General features: G+C 40.7%; 1 protein-coding gene across 1 annotated transcript in view; it reads right to left on the reverse strand.

Moving 5' to 3' along the window:
• The window catches only part of SCGN (secretagogin, EF-hand calcium binding protein), a 44,260-nt gene that overhangs the window by 12,955 nt on the left and 13,974 nt on the right, over positions 1-17,331 (reverse strand). The window contains exon 7 of the mRNA XM_007186293.2: positions 7,285-7,340. Within this exon, the coding sequence (XP_007186355.2) occupies positions 7,285-7,340 (56 nt within the window). The remainder of the gene's footprint in view (positions 1-7,284; positions 7,341-17,331) is intronic.

The raw sequence follows: 17,331 nt of genomic DNA on the forward strand, positions 1-17,331 counted from the left end.
TTCGGGTGCACGTGTCTTTTTGAATTACGGTTTTCTCTGGGTATATGCCCAGTAGTGGGATTGCTGGGTCATATGGTAATTCTATTTTTAGTTTTTTAAGGAACCTCCATATTGTTCTCCATAGTGGCTGTATCAATTTACATTCCCACCAACAGTGCAAGAGGGTTCCCTTTTCTCCACACCCTCTCCAGCATTTGTTGTTTGTAGATTTTCTGATGATGCCCATTCTAACAGGAGTGAGGTGATACCTCATTGTAGTTTTGATTTGCATTTCTCTAATAATTAGTGATGTTGAGCATCTTTTCATGTGCTTCGTGGCCGTCTGTATGTCTTCTTTGGAGAAATGTCTATGTAGGTCTTCTGCCCATTTTTGGATTGGGGTGTTTGTTTCTTTGATATTGAGCTGAATGAGCTGTTTATATATTTTGGAGATTAATCCTTTGTCCGTTGATTCATTTGCAAATATTTTCTCCCATTCTGAGGGTTGTCTTTTCGTCTTGTTTATGGTTTCCTTTGCTGTGCAAAAGCTTTGAAGTTTCATTAGGTCCCACTTGTTTATTTTTGTTTTTATTTCCATTACTCTAGGAGGTGGATCGAAAAAGATCTTGCTGTGATTTATGTCAAAGAGTGTTCTTCCTATGTTTTCCTCTAAGAGTTTTATAGTGTCCAGTCTTATATTTAGGTCTCTAATCCATTTTGAGTTTATTTTTGTGCATGGTGTTAGGGAGTATTCTAATTTCATTCTTTTACATGTGGCTGTCCAGTTTTCCCAGCACCACTTATTGAAGAGACTGTCTTTTCTCCATTGTATATCTTTGCCTCCTTTGTCATAGATTAGTTGACCATAGGTGCGTGGGTTAATCTCTGGGCTTTCGATCTTGTTCCATTGATCTATGTTTCTGTTTTTGTGCCAGTACCATATTGTCTTGATTACTGTAGCTTTGTAGTATAGTCTGAAGTCAGGGAGTCTGATTCCTCCAGCTCCATTTTTTTGCCTCAAGACTGCTTTGGCTATTCGGGGTCTTTTGTGTCTCCATACAAATTTTAAGATGATTTGTTCTAGCTCCGTAAAAAATGCCATTGGTAATTTGATAGGGATTGCATTGAATCTGTAGATTGCTTTGGGTAGTATACTCATTTTCACAATGTTGATTCTTCCAATCCAAGAACATGGTATATCTCTCCATCTGTTGGTATCATCTTTAATTTCTTTCATCAGTGTCTTATAGTTTTCTGCATACAGGTCTTTTGTCTCCCTAGGTAGGTTTATTCCTAGGTATTTTATTCTTTTTGTTGCAATGGTAAATGGGAGTGTTTCCATAATTTCTCTTTCAGATTTTTCATCATTAGTGTATAGGAATGCAAGAGATTTCTGTGCATTAATTTTGTAACCTGCAACTTTACCATATTCATTAATTAGCTCTAGCAGTTTTCTGATGGCAGTTTTAGGATTCTCTATGTATAGTATCATGTCATCCGCAAACAGTGACAGTTTTACTTCTTCTTTTCCAATTTGGATTCCTTTTATTTCTTTTTCTTCTCTGATTGCCGTGGCTAGGACTTCCAGAACTATGTTGAATAATAGTGGTGAGAGTGGACATCCTTGTCTCGTTCCTGATCTTAGAGGAAATGCTTTCAGTTTTTCACCATTGAGAATGATGTTTGCTGTGGGTTTGTCATATATGGCCTTTATTATGTTGAGGTAGGTTCCCTCTATGCCCACTTTCTGGAGAGTTTTTATCAGAAATGGGTGTTGAATTTTGTCAAAAGCTTTTTCTGCATCTATTGAGATGATCATATGGTTTTTCTTCTTCAATTTGTTAATATGGTGTATCACATTGATTGATTTGCGTATATTGAAGAATCCTTGCATCCCTGGGATAAATCCCACTTGATCGTGGTGTATGATCCTTTTAATGTGTTGTTGGATTCTGTTTGCTAGTATTTTGTTGAGGATTTTTGCATCTATATTCATCAGTGATATTGGTCTGTAATTTTCTTTTTTTGTAGTGTCTTTGTCTGGTTTTGGTATCAGGGTGATGGTGGCCTCATAGAATGAGTTTGGGAGAGTTCCTTCCTCTGCAATTTTTTGGAAGAGTTTGAGAAGGATGGGTGTTAGCTCTTCTCTAAATGTTTGATAGAATTCACCTGTGAAGCCATCTGGTCCTGGACTTTTGTTTGTTGGAAGGTTTTTAATCACAGTTTCAATTTCATTACTTGTGATTGGTCTGTTGATATTTTCTGTTTCTTCCTGATTCAGTCTTGGAAGGTTATACCTTTCTAAGAATTTGTCCATTTCTTCCAGGTTGTCCATTTTATTGGCATAAAGTTGCTTGTAGTAGTCTCTTAGGATGTTTTGTATTTCTGCGGTGTCTGTTGTAACTTCTCCTTTTTCATTTCTGATTTTATTGATTTGAGTCCTCTCCCTCTTTTTCTTGATGAGTCTGGCTAATGGCTTATCAATTTTGTTTATCTTCTCAAAGAACCAACTTTTAGTTTTATTGATCTTTGCTATTGTTTTCTTTGTTTCTATTTCATTTATTTCTGCTCTGATCTTTATGATTTCTTTCCTTCTGCTAACTTTGGGTTTTGTTTGTTCTTCTTTCTCTAGTTTCTTTAGGTGTAAAGTTAGATTGTTTACTTGAGATTTTTCTTGTTTCTTTAGGTAGGCTTGTATAGCTATAAACTTCCCTCTTAGAACCGCTTTTGCTGCATCCCATAGGTTTTGGGTCGTCGTGTTTTCATTGTCATTTGTCTCTAGGTATTTTTTTATTTCCTGTTTGATTTCTTCAGTGATCTCTTGGTTATTTAGTAACGTATTGTTTAGCCTCCATGTGTTTGTCTTTTTTACGTTTTTTTCCCTGTAATTCATTTCTAATCTCATAGCGTTGTGGTCAGAAAAGATGCTTGATATGATTTCAATTTTCTTAAATTTACTGAGGCTTGATTTGTGACCCAAGATGTGATCTATCCTGGAGAATGTTCCGTGTGCACTTGAGAAGAACGTGTAATCTGCCGTTTTTGGATGGAATGTCCTATATATATCAATTAAATCTATCTGGTCTATTGTGTCATTTAAAGCTTGTGTTTCCTTATTTATTTTCATTTTGGATGATCTGTCCATTGGTGTAAGTGAGGTGTTAAAGTCCCCCACTATTATTGTGTTACTGTCGATTTCCTCTTTTATAGCTGTTAGCAGTTGCCTTATGTATTGAGGTGCTCCTATGTTGGGTGCATATATATTTATAATTGTTATATCTTCTTCTTGGATTGATCCCTGGATCATTATGTAGTGTCCTTCCTTGTCTCTTGTAACATTCTTTATTTTAAAGTCTATTTTATCTGATATGAGTATAGCTACTCCAGCTTTCTTTTGATTTCCATTTGCATGGAATATCTTTTTCCATCCCCTCACTTTCAGTCTGTATGTGTCCCTAGGTCTGAAGTGGGTCTCTTGTAGACAGCATATATATGGGTCTTGTTTTTGTATCCATTCAGCCAGTCTATGTCTTTTGGTTGGGGCATTTAATCCATTCACGTTTAAGGTAATTATCGATATGTATGTTCCTATGACCATTTTCTTAATTGTTTTGGGTTTGTTTTTGTAGGTCCTTTTCTTCTCTTGTGTTTCCCACTTAGAGAAGTTCCTTTAGCATTTGTTGTAGAGCTGGTTTGGTGGTGCTGAATTCTCTTAGCTTTTGCTTGTCTGTAAAGCTTTTGATTTCTCCATCAAATCTAAATGAGATCCTTGCTGGGTAGAGTAATCTTGGTTGTAGGTTCTTCCCTTTCATCACTTTAAGTATTTCATGCCACTCCCTTCTGGCTTGCAGAGTTTCTGCTGAGAAATCAGCTGTTAACCTTATGGGGGTTCCCTTGTATGTTATTTGTCGTTTTTCCCTTGCTGCTTTCAATAATTTTTCTTTGTCTTTAATTTTTGCCACTTTGATTACTATGTGTCTCGGCGTGTTTCTCCTTGGGTTTATTCTGTATGGGACTCTCTGCGCTTCCTGGACTTGGGTGGCTATTTCCTTTCCCATGTTAGGGAAGTTTTCGACTATAATCTCTTCAAATATTTTCTCTGGTCCTTTCTCTCTCTCTTCTCCTTCTGGGACCCCTATAATGCGAATGTTGTTGCGTTTAATGTTGTCCCAGAGGTCTCTTAGGCTGTCTTCATTTCTTTTTATTCTTTTTTCTTTAGTCTGTTCCGCAGCAGTGAATTCCACCATTCTGTCTTCCAGGTCACTTATCCGTTCTTCTGCCTCAGTTATTCTGCTATTGATTCCTTCTAGTGTAGTTTTCATTTCAGTTATTGTATTGGTCATCTCTGTTTGTTTGTTCTTTAATTCTTCTAGGTCTTTGTTAATCATTTCTTGCATCTTCTCAATCTTTGCCTCCATTCTTATTCCGAGGTCCTGGATCATCTTCACTATCATTATTCTGAATTCTTTTTCTGGAAGGTTGCCTATCTCCACTTCATTTAGTTGTTTTTCTGGGGTTTTTTCTTGTTCCTTCATCTGGTACATAGCCCTCTGCCTTTTCATCTTCTCTGTCTTTCTGTAACTGTGGGTTTTGGTCCACAGGCTGCAGGATTGTAGTTTTTCTTGCTTCTGTTGTCTGCCCTCTGGTGGTTGAGGCTATCTAAGAGGCTTGATGGGAGGCTCTGGTGGTGGGTAGAGCTGACTGTTGCTGTGGCGGTCAGAGCTCAGTAAAACCTTAATCCACTTGACTGTTGATGGGTGGGGCTGGGTTCCCTCCCTGTTGCTGTGGCGATCAGAGCCCAGTAAAACCTTAATCCACTTGACTGTTGATGGGTGGGGCTGGGTTCCCTCCCTGTTGGTTGTTTTGCCTGAGGCAACCCAACACTGGAGCCTACCCGTGCTCTTTGGTGGGGTTAATGGCAGACTCTGGGAGGGCTCACGCCAAGGAGAACTTCCCAGGACCTCTGCTGCCAGTGTCCTTATCCCCACGGTGAAACAGAGCCACCACTCGCCTCTGCAGGAGACCCCCCAACACCAGCAGGTACGTCTGGTTCAGTCTCCCCCAGGGTCACTGCTCCTTCCCCTGGGTCCCGATGCACACATTACTTTGTGTGTGCCCTCCAAGAGTGGGGTCTCTGTTTCCCCCAGTCCTGTCACAGTCCTGCAATCAATTCCCACTAGACTTCAAAGTCTGATTCTCTAGGAATTCCTCCTCCCTTTGCCGGACCCCCAGGTTGGGAAGCCTGAGGTGGGGCTCAGAACCTTCACTCCAGTGGGTGGACTTCTGTGGTATAAGTGTTCGCCAGTCTGTGAGTCACCCACCCAGCAGTTATGGGATTTGATTTTACTCTGATTGCGCCCCTCCTACCGTCTCACTGTGGCTTCTCCTCTGTCCTTGGACGTGGGGTGTCCTCCTTGGTGAAGTCCAGGGTCTTCCTGTCAATGATTGTCCAGCAGCCAGTTGTGATTCTGGTGCTCTCGCAAGAGGGAGTGAGAGCACGTCCTTCTACTCCGCCATCTTGGTTAATCTCCCCGATTATGTAGCTTTGTAGTATAGTCTGAAGTCAGGGAGCCTGATTCCTCCAGCTCTGTTTTTCTTTCTCAAGATTGCTTTGGCTATTCATGGCCTTTTGTGTTTCTATACAAATTGTGAAATTTTTTGTTCTAGTTCTGTGAAAAATGCCATTGGTAGTTTGATAAGGATTGCATTGAATCTGTAGATTGCTTTGGGCAGTATAGTCGTTTTCACAATATTGATTCTTCCAGTCCAAGAACATGGTATATCTCTCCATCTGTTGGTATCATCTTTAATTTCTTTCATCAGTGTCTTATAATTTTCTGCATACAAGTTTTTTGTCTCCTTAGGTAGGTTTATTCCTAGATATTCTTTTTGTTGCAATGGTAAATGGGAGTGTTTAATTTCACTTTCAGATTTTTCATTATTAGTGTATAGGGATGCAAGAGATTTCTGTGCATTAATTTTGTATCCTGCTACTTTACCAAATTCATTGATTAGCTCTAGTAGTTTTCTGGTAGCATCTTTAGGATTCTCTATGTATAGTATCATGTCATCTGCAAACAGTGACAGTTTTACTTCTTCTTTTCCAGTTTGGATTCCTTTTATTTCTTTTTCTTCTCTGATTGCTGTTGGTAAAACTTCCAAAACTATGTTGTATAATAGTGGTGAGAGTGGGCAGCCTTGTCTTGTTGCTGATATTAGTGGAAATGGTTTCAGTTTTTCACCATTGAGGATGATGTTGGCTGTGTGTTTGTCATATATGGCTTTTATTATGTTGAGGAAAGTTCCCTCTATGCCTACTCTCTGGAGGGTTTTTATCATAAATGGGTGTTGAATTTTGTTGAAAGCTTTCTTTGCATCTATTGAGATGATCATATGGCTTTTCTCCTTCAATTTGTTAATATGGTGTATCACATTGATTGATTTGCGTATATTGAAGAATCCTTGCATTCCTGGGATAAACCCCACTTGATCATAGTTTATGATCCTTTTAATGTGCTGTTGGATTCTGTTTGCTAGTATTTTGTTGAGGATTTTTGCATCTGTGTTCATCAGTGATATTGGCCCGTAGTTTTCTTTCCTTGTGAAATCTTTGTCTGGTTTTGGTATCAGAGTGATGGTGGCCTCGTAGAATGAGTTTGGGAGTGTTCCTCCCTTATCCATGTATTCTTGATCCAATGATTTCAACTCTCTATCTGCTCAGAATCTCTTTTTTCCTTTTTGTGGACAATCAGAGGTTGTTTTGGGGTCGGCTAGACTTGACAGAAACATGCTGACATCATCATGTGTCACAATACCAGCCTCACAGGCAGTACTTTTGCAGATACTGGACCACTTCTGCTGTCATCCTCCCCTCTTCCACTTCTAGCCTGCAGACACTTGGTGCCCCACAGAGGATACACCAGCACTCAGACCACAGGGTGCAGCTGTGAGTCTGACTCTGTTGTTCTCTGTCCTGAACTAACTATTCAGTATTCTCAGAACCAGTGAATGGGATTCAGGACCTTTTTGTTGTTGTGGGATCCTTATGTAGGACCATGAATGTCTGGCCTTTGAGGGCAGGGCTGGTTCATTTATAAAATATTTTGAAAATGTTGTGCATTGTGCTTTTCCGGGGAGAAGTGCTTTTATGATCTTCACAAAGGTATCTGTTACCCCTAAAGATTCACCTATTCTTTAAGACTTCAGGTGAGACTTGATCTCTGCCTTTCAAAAAGAAGTGTATGCTGTCAGTAAACCCCTAGGAACATGTTTCTGAATCTATGACACCATTTTCACACTACTCACCTTGCCAAGTCATTAAGATCCAACCGGCCATCATTATTTTTGTCAAAGATCTTCATCTGGAATGCAGAAGGGGAAAGGAGTGTAAGAAATACTTGTAATGGGAATTTATTTTGAAAGTCATTAAAGTGCTTTTCTGTTTTGCTCTTCTGGTTCTATATTTGTCTGAATTGGCTGAGGTTGACTCATATCATAGAGTACTCTCTATAGAGTATAGCAGAAATAGTTTTCCATGAAAGCAAAAGTAGCTGAGGGGGATATGATGAAGGAGAAAGTCTGCCCTGTGTAGGCCTCAGAGGATTGTAGGAAGGAAAAGAGAGAGAGAAGCAGAAATGCAGAGTAAAGTAGATGTGTGACCTCGCTCTGCTGGAAGGGGATCTGGAGGGAGAGGAGAACTAGCTAAGGAAGGACAACATTGAGTGGACAGAGTTGCTGGGGCTTAGCTTTCCTGGGACCCTCTGAGCACCCAAGGGTTTGGAGGCTGAGTCAAGGACTAGTGGACCTTCCATGGGGCCAGCTGAGTATGAGATGATGCTGGAAGAGGATGCGGGTGGATCACAGAGTCAGCAAGCTGGAAGGAGGATATGGCAGAGAATTAGTGATCTGCATCCAGCAAGAGTTAGAGGATGGCTTCAACCATGAATGTCAGCCAAGTAGCAGCAACTGTGTGGTCAACAGGCATCACCATGGAAACCAGAGCATTGTGACTTGGGACCTCGACTCCTCCCCTTCACCATGAGGTCCTATAAGCTGTTTTTTCTCTACTTACCCAGCTTGATGACATTTTTAGAGAAGGGTCTGGGTTGGATCCAGAGGACTGAGAAATCTAAGAGACTGAGCTTTTCCTTTTGCAGAGACTTAGCCTTATTCAAAGAGGCTGTTTGAATTTATTAGATCAGGCTAAATTTGGTTTTTTTTAACATCTTTATTGGACTATAATTGCTTTATAGTGGTGTGTTAGTTTCTGCTTCATAACAAAGTGAATCAGCTATACATATACATATATCCCCATATCTCCTTCCTCTTGTGTAGATCAGACAAAGTTTTAAGCAAGATATAAGAGGTTCATTCTTAGAAAGCTAGATTATCTTGAGTTTTAAGCAAATAATAGCTCACCTTGAAAGACATGGGCCCATCTTCATTGGTGTGCAAATTTACACAGCAAATGTAAGGGGGAAAAGCCCTTTGCTCAAAATTGGCTCAAGGAAGAACTGAACACTAATGTGTAAATTATGCTTCTGCCCATCAGAAAATTGGTTATGTGGTTCACTTAAGGATCAGAATCAGAAAAAAAAAATCACTTGCTTAATTTTACTATCCCTGTGTGTGTACACATGGGGGTGATTAATACACCTATTCCCCTGTGTCTCCTCTTCTAGTTGACTGGGACATCTTTGACTACAAGAAATAATCATAACAAGGGAAGCTTGAGACATGCCTATTGCACCAGACCAGAAATCAGACCTCTTGTCACATTAGTAAAGTCATATGATCTCTTTGGGTGCAGCTTCTTCACCTATTACTGTGCCCATGATTTTAACTTTCCTTATCAGAAGAACCCTATTTTCAAATGAAATTCTGCGTGGTGCTTGAATGTATAAAGCAAAGAAATGGAGCTGTACAAGTAGTGGCTGGAAGTGGGCTGGAGCTTTGTCCTCTAGGTTCCCTCTCAATCCTGAAGTATTGCCTCTGAGCCCAAGGGTTTCTTGGAACCCAACAGTCCAATAACCACTGACCGAATTAGGGCCCAGATTGCATCCAGCTCTGAAAATTAATGATTTCATGACTTTGTCAAAGCAGTTGAAGGGGAGTAAGATTGATGCTGAGCACTTTTCCTGGTAAAGTCAGCAAACAGAGTCCTTCAGAGCAGGTTCCGGTGTGGCTAATGGGAGGACTGAGTTCTTGGGAAGACTGGGTTCTTAGGTATCCAGGGACCTCGGTGGCACCTGCCCTTGCACTTCACCCCTGAGTAATTGATGGTCAGCATCTCCTCAGAGGATGCTATATATGACTACTGAACGGTGGTGTTCAGAACACCCAAATTACACGCACCACAGCACTGTTTCATATGCAAGTTCACTGCAACCACCACGAGGGTATCTTCCACCAGAAGCCATCAGTAGAGTAGCAGCTGGTTGCTAATCCAGGTATATGAATTTACCAGGATTTTCTTCCTCCCAAAACTTGATTATGAAAAAGAAAAAGCCTCAGAAAATGACCGGTTTCTAAGAAGGAGGGAAGAGTAGGCTCCGATAGTTCATGATCTCAGTAAGTGAGAAAGTTGTTTGTAAACAGGTCCATACTAACTCATGGAAGTTACTAACGACCTTTGATGAATTTTGAATGTTTGGCAGTTTGGTGGTGGGGGGGATGGGCATAATGGCTTCTTAATTTTTAAAACTCTAATAGTGACCATTTGTAGAGCAGCCAAAACTTTCTATGTTATTTCATTTAATCATCACCACATTCTCAGAAGGTAAGAAATAGCTGCATGCCACACATGCAAGAAACTGGAATGTAGAAAGATTGATTTGTCTAAGAAAGTAGCAAGATTTGAATCTAAGCATATCTGTCACCAGAGCTCTAGAGCTCTTCCCATAAACCAGGCTCTTAGCTTTATAGAGTCTGGGTAGCTTATGGTTAATGTAGTTTGCTTCATGGTTGGTTATGAAATAAAACATCTGGTGCTATAGATTATGCCAGAGATGTGGTGTTTACCTTTTCTGATTGCCCTTCTTTCCCTGGGAAAGCAAAAAAAGATTCTATTTATGTGAGTTTCTCTCTGACCTTAGTGGTCACGTGCTCGTGGCACAAGTCCCTCCTGGAGGGCTGTGGTGATTCACAGTGCTGGTGGTGGGGACAAGATTCCTTTCTGAAGGGCTGATTGTTGAAAGGTTGTGAAGGGCCCTTAACCACTGTTCTCACTTCTGCCACTGCCTTTTCCAAGATTGAACATCCACACATTTTGAGTACTAAGTACATGAAAGGTTCTATAAAGTCTCCTGGAAATGGAACACAATGACTTACTGACAAACTCCTTAAAATTCTGTAGACCTATAGTTCCCCACGAGAGACCCCTCAGAGACTATAGATCTACCCAGCATTCTCCTTAGATTGAATAATAGGTTTACCTTAATTTTTTGATTATTTAAAGATGCCATGGTGATTGTGAAATGTAAATTCATTTAAAACCATTGCTGGGTTAATATCGGTTTGGCCAAAAAGTTCATTAAGGTTTTTCCGTAACATCTTACAGAAAAACCTGAACCAACTTTTTGGCCAACCCAAATAGTAACTTCTTACCAGAAACAGTAGATCCAAAGTATGACTATTGTCATGTGGTGAGAGAGGCAGTCCGTGAATTTTTTAAACAATTGCTAAATGATAATTTGAGATGCAGTGCAAGGTCAAAATTATGCAGATAGTTCAGCAGAGTGAAGAGTACAAAGTATAAGTCCTTCCCGTCCCTGTTGTAAAGGTAACTACCATTCACAGGACTGTGTGTCCTTCCAGAAACTTTTTAAACATTTTAATATGTCCATCTTTATTTTTTGGACAAATAGGACCACATTCTATGTATTATTTTGCAACTTGCTTTTTTTCATTAAGCAGTATTCTTAGAAGTCACTCCTTATCGGTTATCATTTTTTTTTTACTTAAAAAGAGTTCCTCATTCTTAAAAAGTCTGGCAATTGTTGCCATACACAATCTCAAAAAGGATTTAGAGGGCCCCCCCCCATATTACTGAATCAACAATTGTGTGTTGAATAATTACCATGTGTCTAACAACATGTGAGGCACTGTGAGAGATTCTCAAATATCATTAAGGTGGTACAGGCTTTTAGGAGCTTACAATGTAATTGGAGAGGCAAAAATGAATATCTGAAATAAGATTCAGCATTATCTCCATGACCACTGAGTCAAAGAAACAGAACAATGTGTTAGAATATTGAAGAACACTGAGAGAGGAGATGGGACTTCAGACAAATCTTGAAGGAGGGGCAACTTGAAAGGTATAGTTCACATTCACTGGGCTGAGGAAGATCACCAATGGAACAGGACTGGGGGGGAAGGTCAGAATGTCAGTTTTGGACATGCTACGTTTGAGAGGCTTATTGGGCATCAAAGTGGAGACACACATCCAAGTGGAGACACACATCCAAGTATATGCAGGCAGCTCAGAGAAGTGCTCTGAGTCAGAGCTATAAATTGGAGGCAGTCACCTTTAGTTAGTATTCAAAACCATCAGACTGGTTGAGATCAACAGTAGAGTGAGGGTGGACGTGGAATAGAAGAGATTTCAAGACAACCTGGTGGCGGAGGGGGGGATAAATTGGGAGATTGGGACTGACATATACACACTACTATATATAAAATAGATAACTAATAAGAACCTACTATATAGCACAGGGAACTCTACTCAATACTCTGTAATGGCCTATATGGGAAAAGAATCTAAAAAAAGAGTGGATATATGTATATGTACAACTGATTCACTTTGATGTACACCTGAAACTAACACAGCATTGTAAATCAACTAGACTCCAATAAAAATTAAATTAAAAAAAAAAAAAAAAGCACAGACATGTCTCAGATTGGCCTGGATCAGAGACCTAGGGGGAAGGAAGCAGCTAGGAAGTCAGGTGTTTTAATCCAGGCATGAAGGATGAGAGCTGGGACCAGGGTAGAGGATGGGGGTATTCTCTTTGCCTGCCACATTCTCAGATTTTAATTTATTGTTTTACAGTAGTTCAAGTTCCATGCTCTAATTAGGTACATGAGCTTAATATCTCCCACATGTATTAGCTTACATTTTACAAAGCTCAGTATTACCAAATAATATTCTACTCAGACAGCTAATCTTTCCCCCTGCCAGGTGTTGGCAGCATCTCTTAATTAGATGTCATAATTGGATTTTGTTAATAGTTTCCTTCCTTGTACAGAACATTAATTACGAGTTTAGATGAGACAAGGTCTGCAGACCTCAACTTTTCTCTTCTGATTGGATGTTCTGCCTTGACTTGTTGATTGTTACGTTTCAGACAGCTTTCAAGTGTGCCAATCCTTATTTGGGTCAATTTGAATTCATTAGTAGGTTACATCTCTTAAGTAAAGCATTTGATGCTAAACCTCAGAACCAAATCTTTAATGCAATGTTGCTGTGACTGTGTCCATTGCTCATTAAAAAGCCATTAAAGCAGCAGTAAAGTGATTTCACACTTGGTGTATCACTTAGAGCTCAGATCCTAGAAGTTTTTTTTCAGAATGTTGAGTTTCTAAAAGTCAGTATACCCAAAAGTCTCTAAGGAAATGTAAAGAGTCTTTTAAAAAACCCACAAAACTGTAGTCCAGTTCCCATATCTGTTCATTGGAAAAGTATAAGTCGCCTTTACAATTTAAGAAAGAAAAATGAAATGGATGGGCCAAAATCTCATTAAACTCATCTAGTCTTCAGGGCAAACTCAGATCCTTGGGTGGAAACTCTTTCACTAGATTCCTCAACACTTACGTATCACCCCAGCACATAAAGAACCAGTGAGGGGCTGCCTGGAGTTTAATTGATCATGGGCCTTCATGGGACAATTTAGAGCAAAAATGAATACTTAACTGCAGCACACATGAGCAGAAGAGCCACAGGGTTCTAGCAATGAAACAGACACATATAACAGGAGAAACAGGACAGTCTTGGTCAACTGTCATTTCTCAACCTCTAGATACTCAAAAGTTGGCTAAGACCACTCGGATTCCCCTCAACTCCTTCACAGGACTCTAAGCTTCTGGGTCCAAGCTCAAAGCCATCAAAAGTGTACATTGCCATTTCTTTTTTCATTTCATAGGTTTTCTTCAGCTCAGGGCATTCCATCGTAAGAGCTGCCAGCCTGAGGTTTCTTAAATGTAAACTGTAGAGCTGTGAAGAAAAGAGCTCTGGGCAACTAGGGCTGCGGGGCTGATGCGTGATGTGCAGAATCCCTTTTCAGCCCAGTACCGACTTTCTAAGCAGTCTACATTTCTCCTCCCTGCCTGTCCTGCCCCTTATAATGGGATGTTTGGCTGAGGTGACCCCTGGGGCTTTATGCGGCCACAATTCACTCTTCTTCTCTTTCTCCCTTCCCCAGTTTAATCAGTGTTCCTCTTTTCTCCAGAACAATTTTGTGGAACCCTTTCTTGTTTCTTTCATTCATTTGTGTCCTTTTTGGTGTTTAAGAAGTTGTCAATTCTTAGGAGTATTTAGGGACTTCAGGAGGAGAAAAATCCATCTTTCTGGGTAATAAATTCTGTTGTGGCTGTCAGAGCTCCTGTATTATCTTATCTTTAAAAATACTAAGAGAATCCTAATCTCCTAACATGGCTTTGCCCTCACCTTGCTCTTCACTTTATTCATAGGGATTTGTATCTCTTCTTGATCTCTCATAGAGCTCAGCCCTCCCTCTTTTGAAAGTTTTCATTTTAATAATTTGACATTTAGACTTTCAGACGCGAATGTTACGGTTTGAATACAGTTTGAAGATGGATTTGGGTCTGAATTTCCACTCCATCCTTATCATCTCTGACCTGTAATCCTCAGTTTTTTCATTTACAAAATAGAGGTTTAAAAATACTTATTTCATAAGGTTCATGTGAGAATCAAATAAGATGCTTGAAAAGTGCTTCACACAGGGCCCAGCACAGAAGGAACTCTCAATTATTAGGATTAAAATATTTAATACTAGAACAAACACTGGCTACGTTTCAATGAAAATAAAGTACTGTGTGTACTCTGTTAAGAAGACATCTTTTAAAAAATTTAACTTTAATTCTTTTCACCTACCTTTTTTTTTAAATTGAAGTATAGTTGATTTACAATGTTTCAGGTATATAGCAAAGTGATTCAGTTATACATATATGTGTGTATATATATATTTTTCAGATTCTTTTCCATTATAGGTTATTACAAGATATTAAATATAGTTCCCTGTGCTATACAGTAGGTCCTTGTTGTTTATCTATTTTATATATAGTAGTGTGTATCTGTTAATCCCAAGTTCCTAATTTATCCCTCTCCTGGCCTTTCCCCTTTGTCCACCTACCTTTTCTTGTCCTGCCTTTGCTGAAGCTCTAGAATTGCTGCTTCATTGCAGTCCATCTTATTTTTTTTAAAATCCAGAAAACTGTTCAAGAATCTTTTAATTGGATCTCAAGGTGAAATTGCTGTATTTAAGGGCTGAAAGGAAAATTGAACTCAATTCCTACTTATGGGTCAATACTCTAGGGCAGTGATACACACACTGGGGATGAAAGGGAGGGACCAGAGGGAATGTTTGCTCCCTTTCCCATTCTTACCAAATTTCCTCCCAGTTGGAAGACTCCATAAGGTCAGAGACCGTATCTTCCTTGGTAGGTTCTCCCTAAATATTTGTTGAAGGAACGAGCTCACATCTTTGTATGATCTAGTTTACTAGAGCATTCTAACCTGAGAGAGCAGCATTAAGAGAGTGGGGTTTTGGTGAGGGAGGGGATATTCTCGGTCACTTTGAGACCCTACCTTTCAGCCCAGAAAAACCATCTCAGACCCAGCTTAAGAAAAGGAGCAGAGTGACGTGACTTGTGAATCCACAGGGGCATATACTAGGCTCACCCTGCTCTGACTGTCCCTTCTGGATTTGCTCTGTTCTGTCTCCATGCCTCCAGCTCTAGCCCTCATTCCTGTCCCTCCTATACCTCCCATCATCAGCTCGGGGCTCCCATCTCCCTGTCTGTCTCTGTCCCCTGGGCTCAGCACGGCTCCTACCCACTGCCTGGTTGGGATCCTTCTGGGTGACTCTTTGTGATGAAGGGCCCCAGTGAGAGACATAAGGAGGGAGCTCAGCAATTCCAGGCTCCCTTTCTGGTTCTGCCCTGGAGGGTCTGGTTTTAAACAAGGAAAGAGAAAAAGGAGAATTTCGGAACATGAAGCACTGCTTGAGGAAAGCTGGGTCTGTGCAAAATGCTGCGATGTGCATTATGCAGTATGCGAGGCACCTCAAGAGGGATCAAGAGTCAAGAGGGAGCTGGAGGGTCCCAAGGAACACAGACAATGGAGGCGGGAGGGTCCCAAGGGCAAATTTTACTCATATTGTTAGGGTTTATTCATAGCTGTTTATGAGGTAATAACTGAAAATTCAGTTCAGACAATTCGCATTAAGTAGCCCACTGTGTGCCAGGCTCCATGGGAGGGCTGAGAACACAAAGGTAAGATGCCATCTTGCCCTTGAGGAATCACAGCCTAGTGGAGTACAAGATCCATAAACAGTGTCAGCGTCATCCTTGACTCCCAGCTGCTTCATCAGGAAATCCTACTGATTCCGTCTTCAGACAGATCTAGTTCTCATCTCTTCTGCTACCTGACCCTGGTCCAAGCTGCCATCCTCTCTCACCTGGACGGAGCAATGGCCTCTTAACAGGTCTTCCTGATTCCCTCCTTGCCCATTTCGGGCTCTTCTCAACACAGCAGCCAGATCATGGCATCCTCTGCTTCAAATCCTCCAGTGGCTCTCCATCTCCCTCCAACTAAATCCCCAAGTTCTCACAGTGGCCCCAAAAGCCCAACCTGGTCTGGCCTACATCTCATCCTTGCTTACTCTGCTCCAGCCACACAGGTCTCTTCCTGTTCTGGAAATCCCAGGCACACCCCTGACCCAGGGACTCTGCTTGCTGCACCTTTGGTCCTTTCTCATGTTCCGTCTTCTTGAAGGGCCTCCCCTGACCACCCTGTTGAAAATTACACCTCCCCAAACTCCCATCCTAGCTGCCCTGCTGGCACTGCCTGGTCTACTTTTCAATTTTTTCCATAACGCTATTACCCTCTATCAGGCAATGTAATTTATTATTTATTGTGCTTATTGTTAGTGTCAGTCTCTCCTTTGTCTATTTCACCCACTGCTGAATCCTTGATGACTAGAATAGTGCCTGAGGCATAGCAGGTATTTGAGGAATATTTGTGGAATGAATTAAATGGATGACTATGATGTTAAGACAGTGAAATACACAAGATACTATAGGGACACAGAGGAGAGGCACTTGGATCCACTATAGAAGAAGGTTATGGAAGATCTGCTAGGGCAAGATGACGTCTAACTAAATCTTGAAGGATGAGTGAGAACCAGGTGGAGAAAAGTAAGGAAAAAATAGCCAAGCTATGTTAAAAAGTCAGAAAGCAGTGGCTTAGTATTCTAGTTGGAGGTGGAGGGAAGCCCCTCAGAGTGAAAGGTATTCAAAGAAATACTGGAAACATGCTGGAGATTCTAAATGCAAGCATTTCATTGTGTAGGGCCTGTTTTAAACATTAATGAAATCAAGATAACAACAGCCAGTGCTAACATTGTTAAATCAATGTTGAAAAAAATGCCCAACTGGAAGAATAATCTCCTTGTTATTCTCTCCCCCAGGCAGTTTCAGTCTAATTTCCTTTTTCAGATTATTCATTCTATTAAAGGGTTTCACTGGAATTTAGATCAAAAGGAAACTAGAGATATTCCTGTAGCTGGGAACCTGCTTCCTGCTTCTCAGGGATTTCCCATGTCACTCTTTAGTGCTAAGTACCTATTTACTCAGGATTTCAAACAGCGTTTTGCATGCTATTACAACAAGTCAACATAGTAAGAAGCCAGCTAATTTCCTTGATTGAGATCCTGGCCTGGGGTGTGATTCTGTCCTTGGCATCAGCTTTGCTCCTGTCCAGCCCATTTACAAGGTATCATGGTCAAGAGCACATTCTTCCTTCCCGGGGCTGATGCCCTTGGCTGGAAGCAGCGTTCGGAGTAGTCAGAGTACAGAGTGAGAGCCAGGAGGATGCAGGGTTGAAAGCCAGGAGAGCCCAACATCCAGTTTAACTGGTGCCTTAGGCTAGGCAACTTAACATTTCCCAGTTAATCTGATTTTTATAAAACAAGTCTAGGGATTCAACTTGGTGGTGACTTAGTTACTTACCCTTTCCAAGCCTCAATCATCAGATGTACAAAATAGCAGGAACAATGCCAGTGCTATAGAGGAGTCGTTAGAATTAATACAGTATTCGGAAACATCAATTAAAGG

This window comes from Balaenoptera acutorostrata, chromosome 10 (genome assembly GCF_949987535.1).
Source record: "Balaenoptera acutorostrata chromosome 10, mBalAcu1.1, whole genome shotgun sequence".
Taxonomy (NCBI): domain Eukaryota; kingdom Metazoa; phylum Chordata; class Mammalia; order Artiodactyla; family Balaenopteridae; genus Balaenoptera; species Balaenoptera acutorostrata.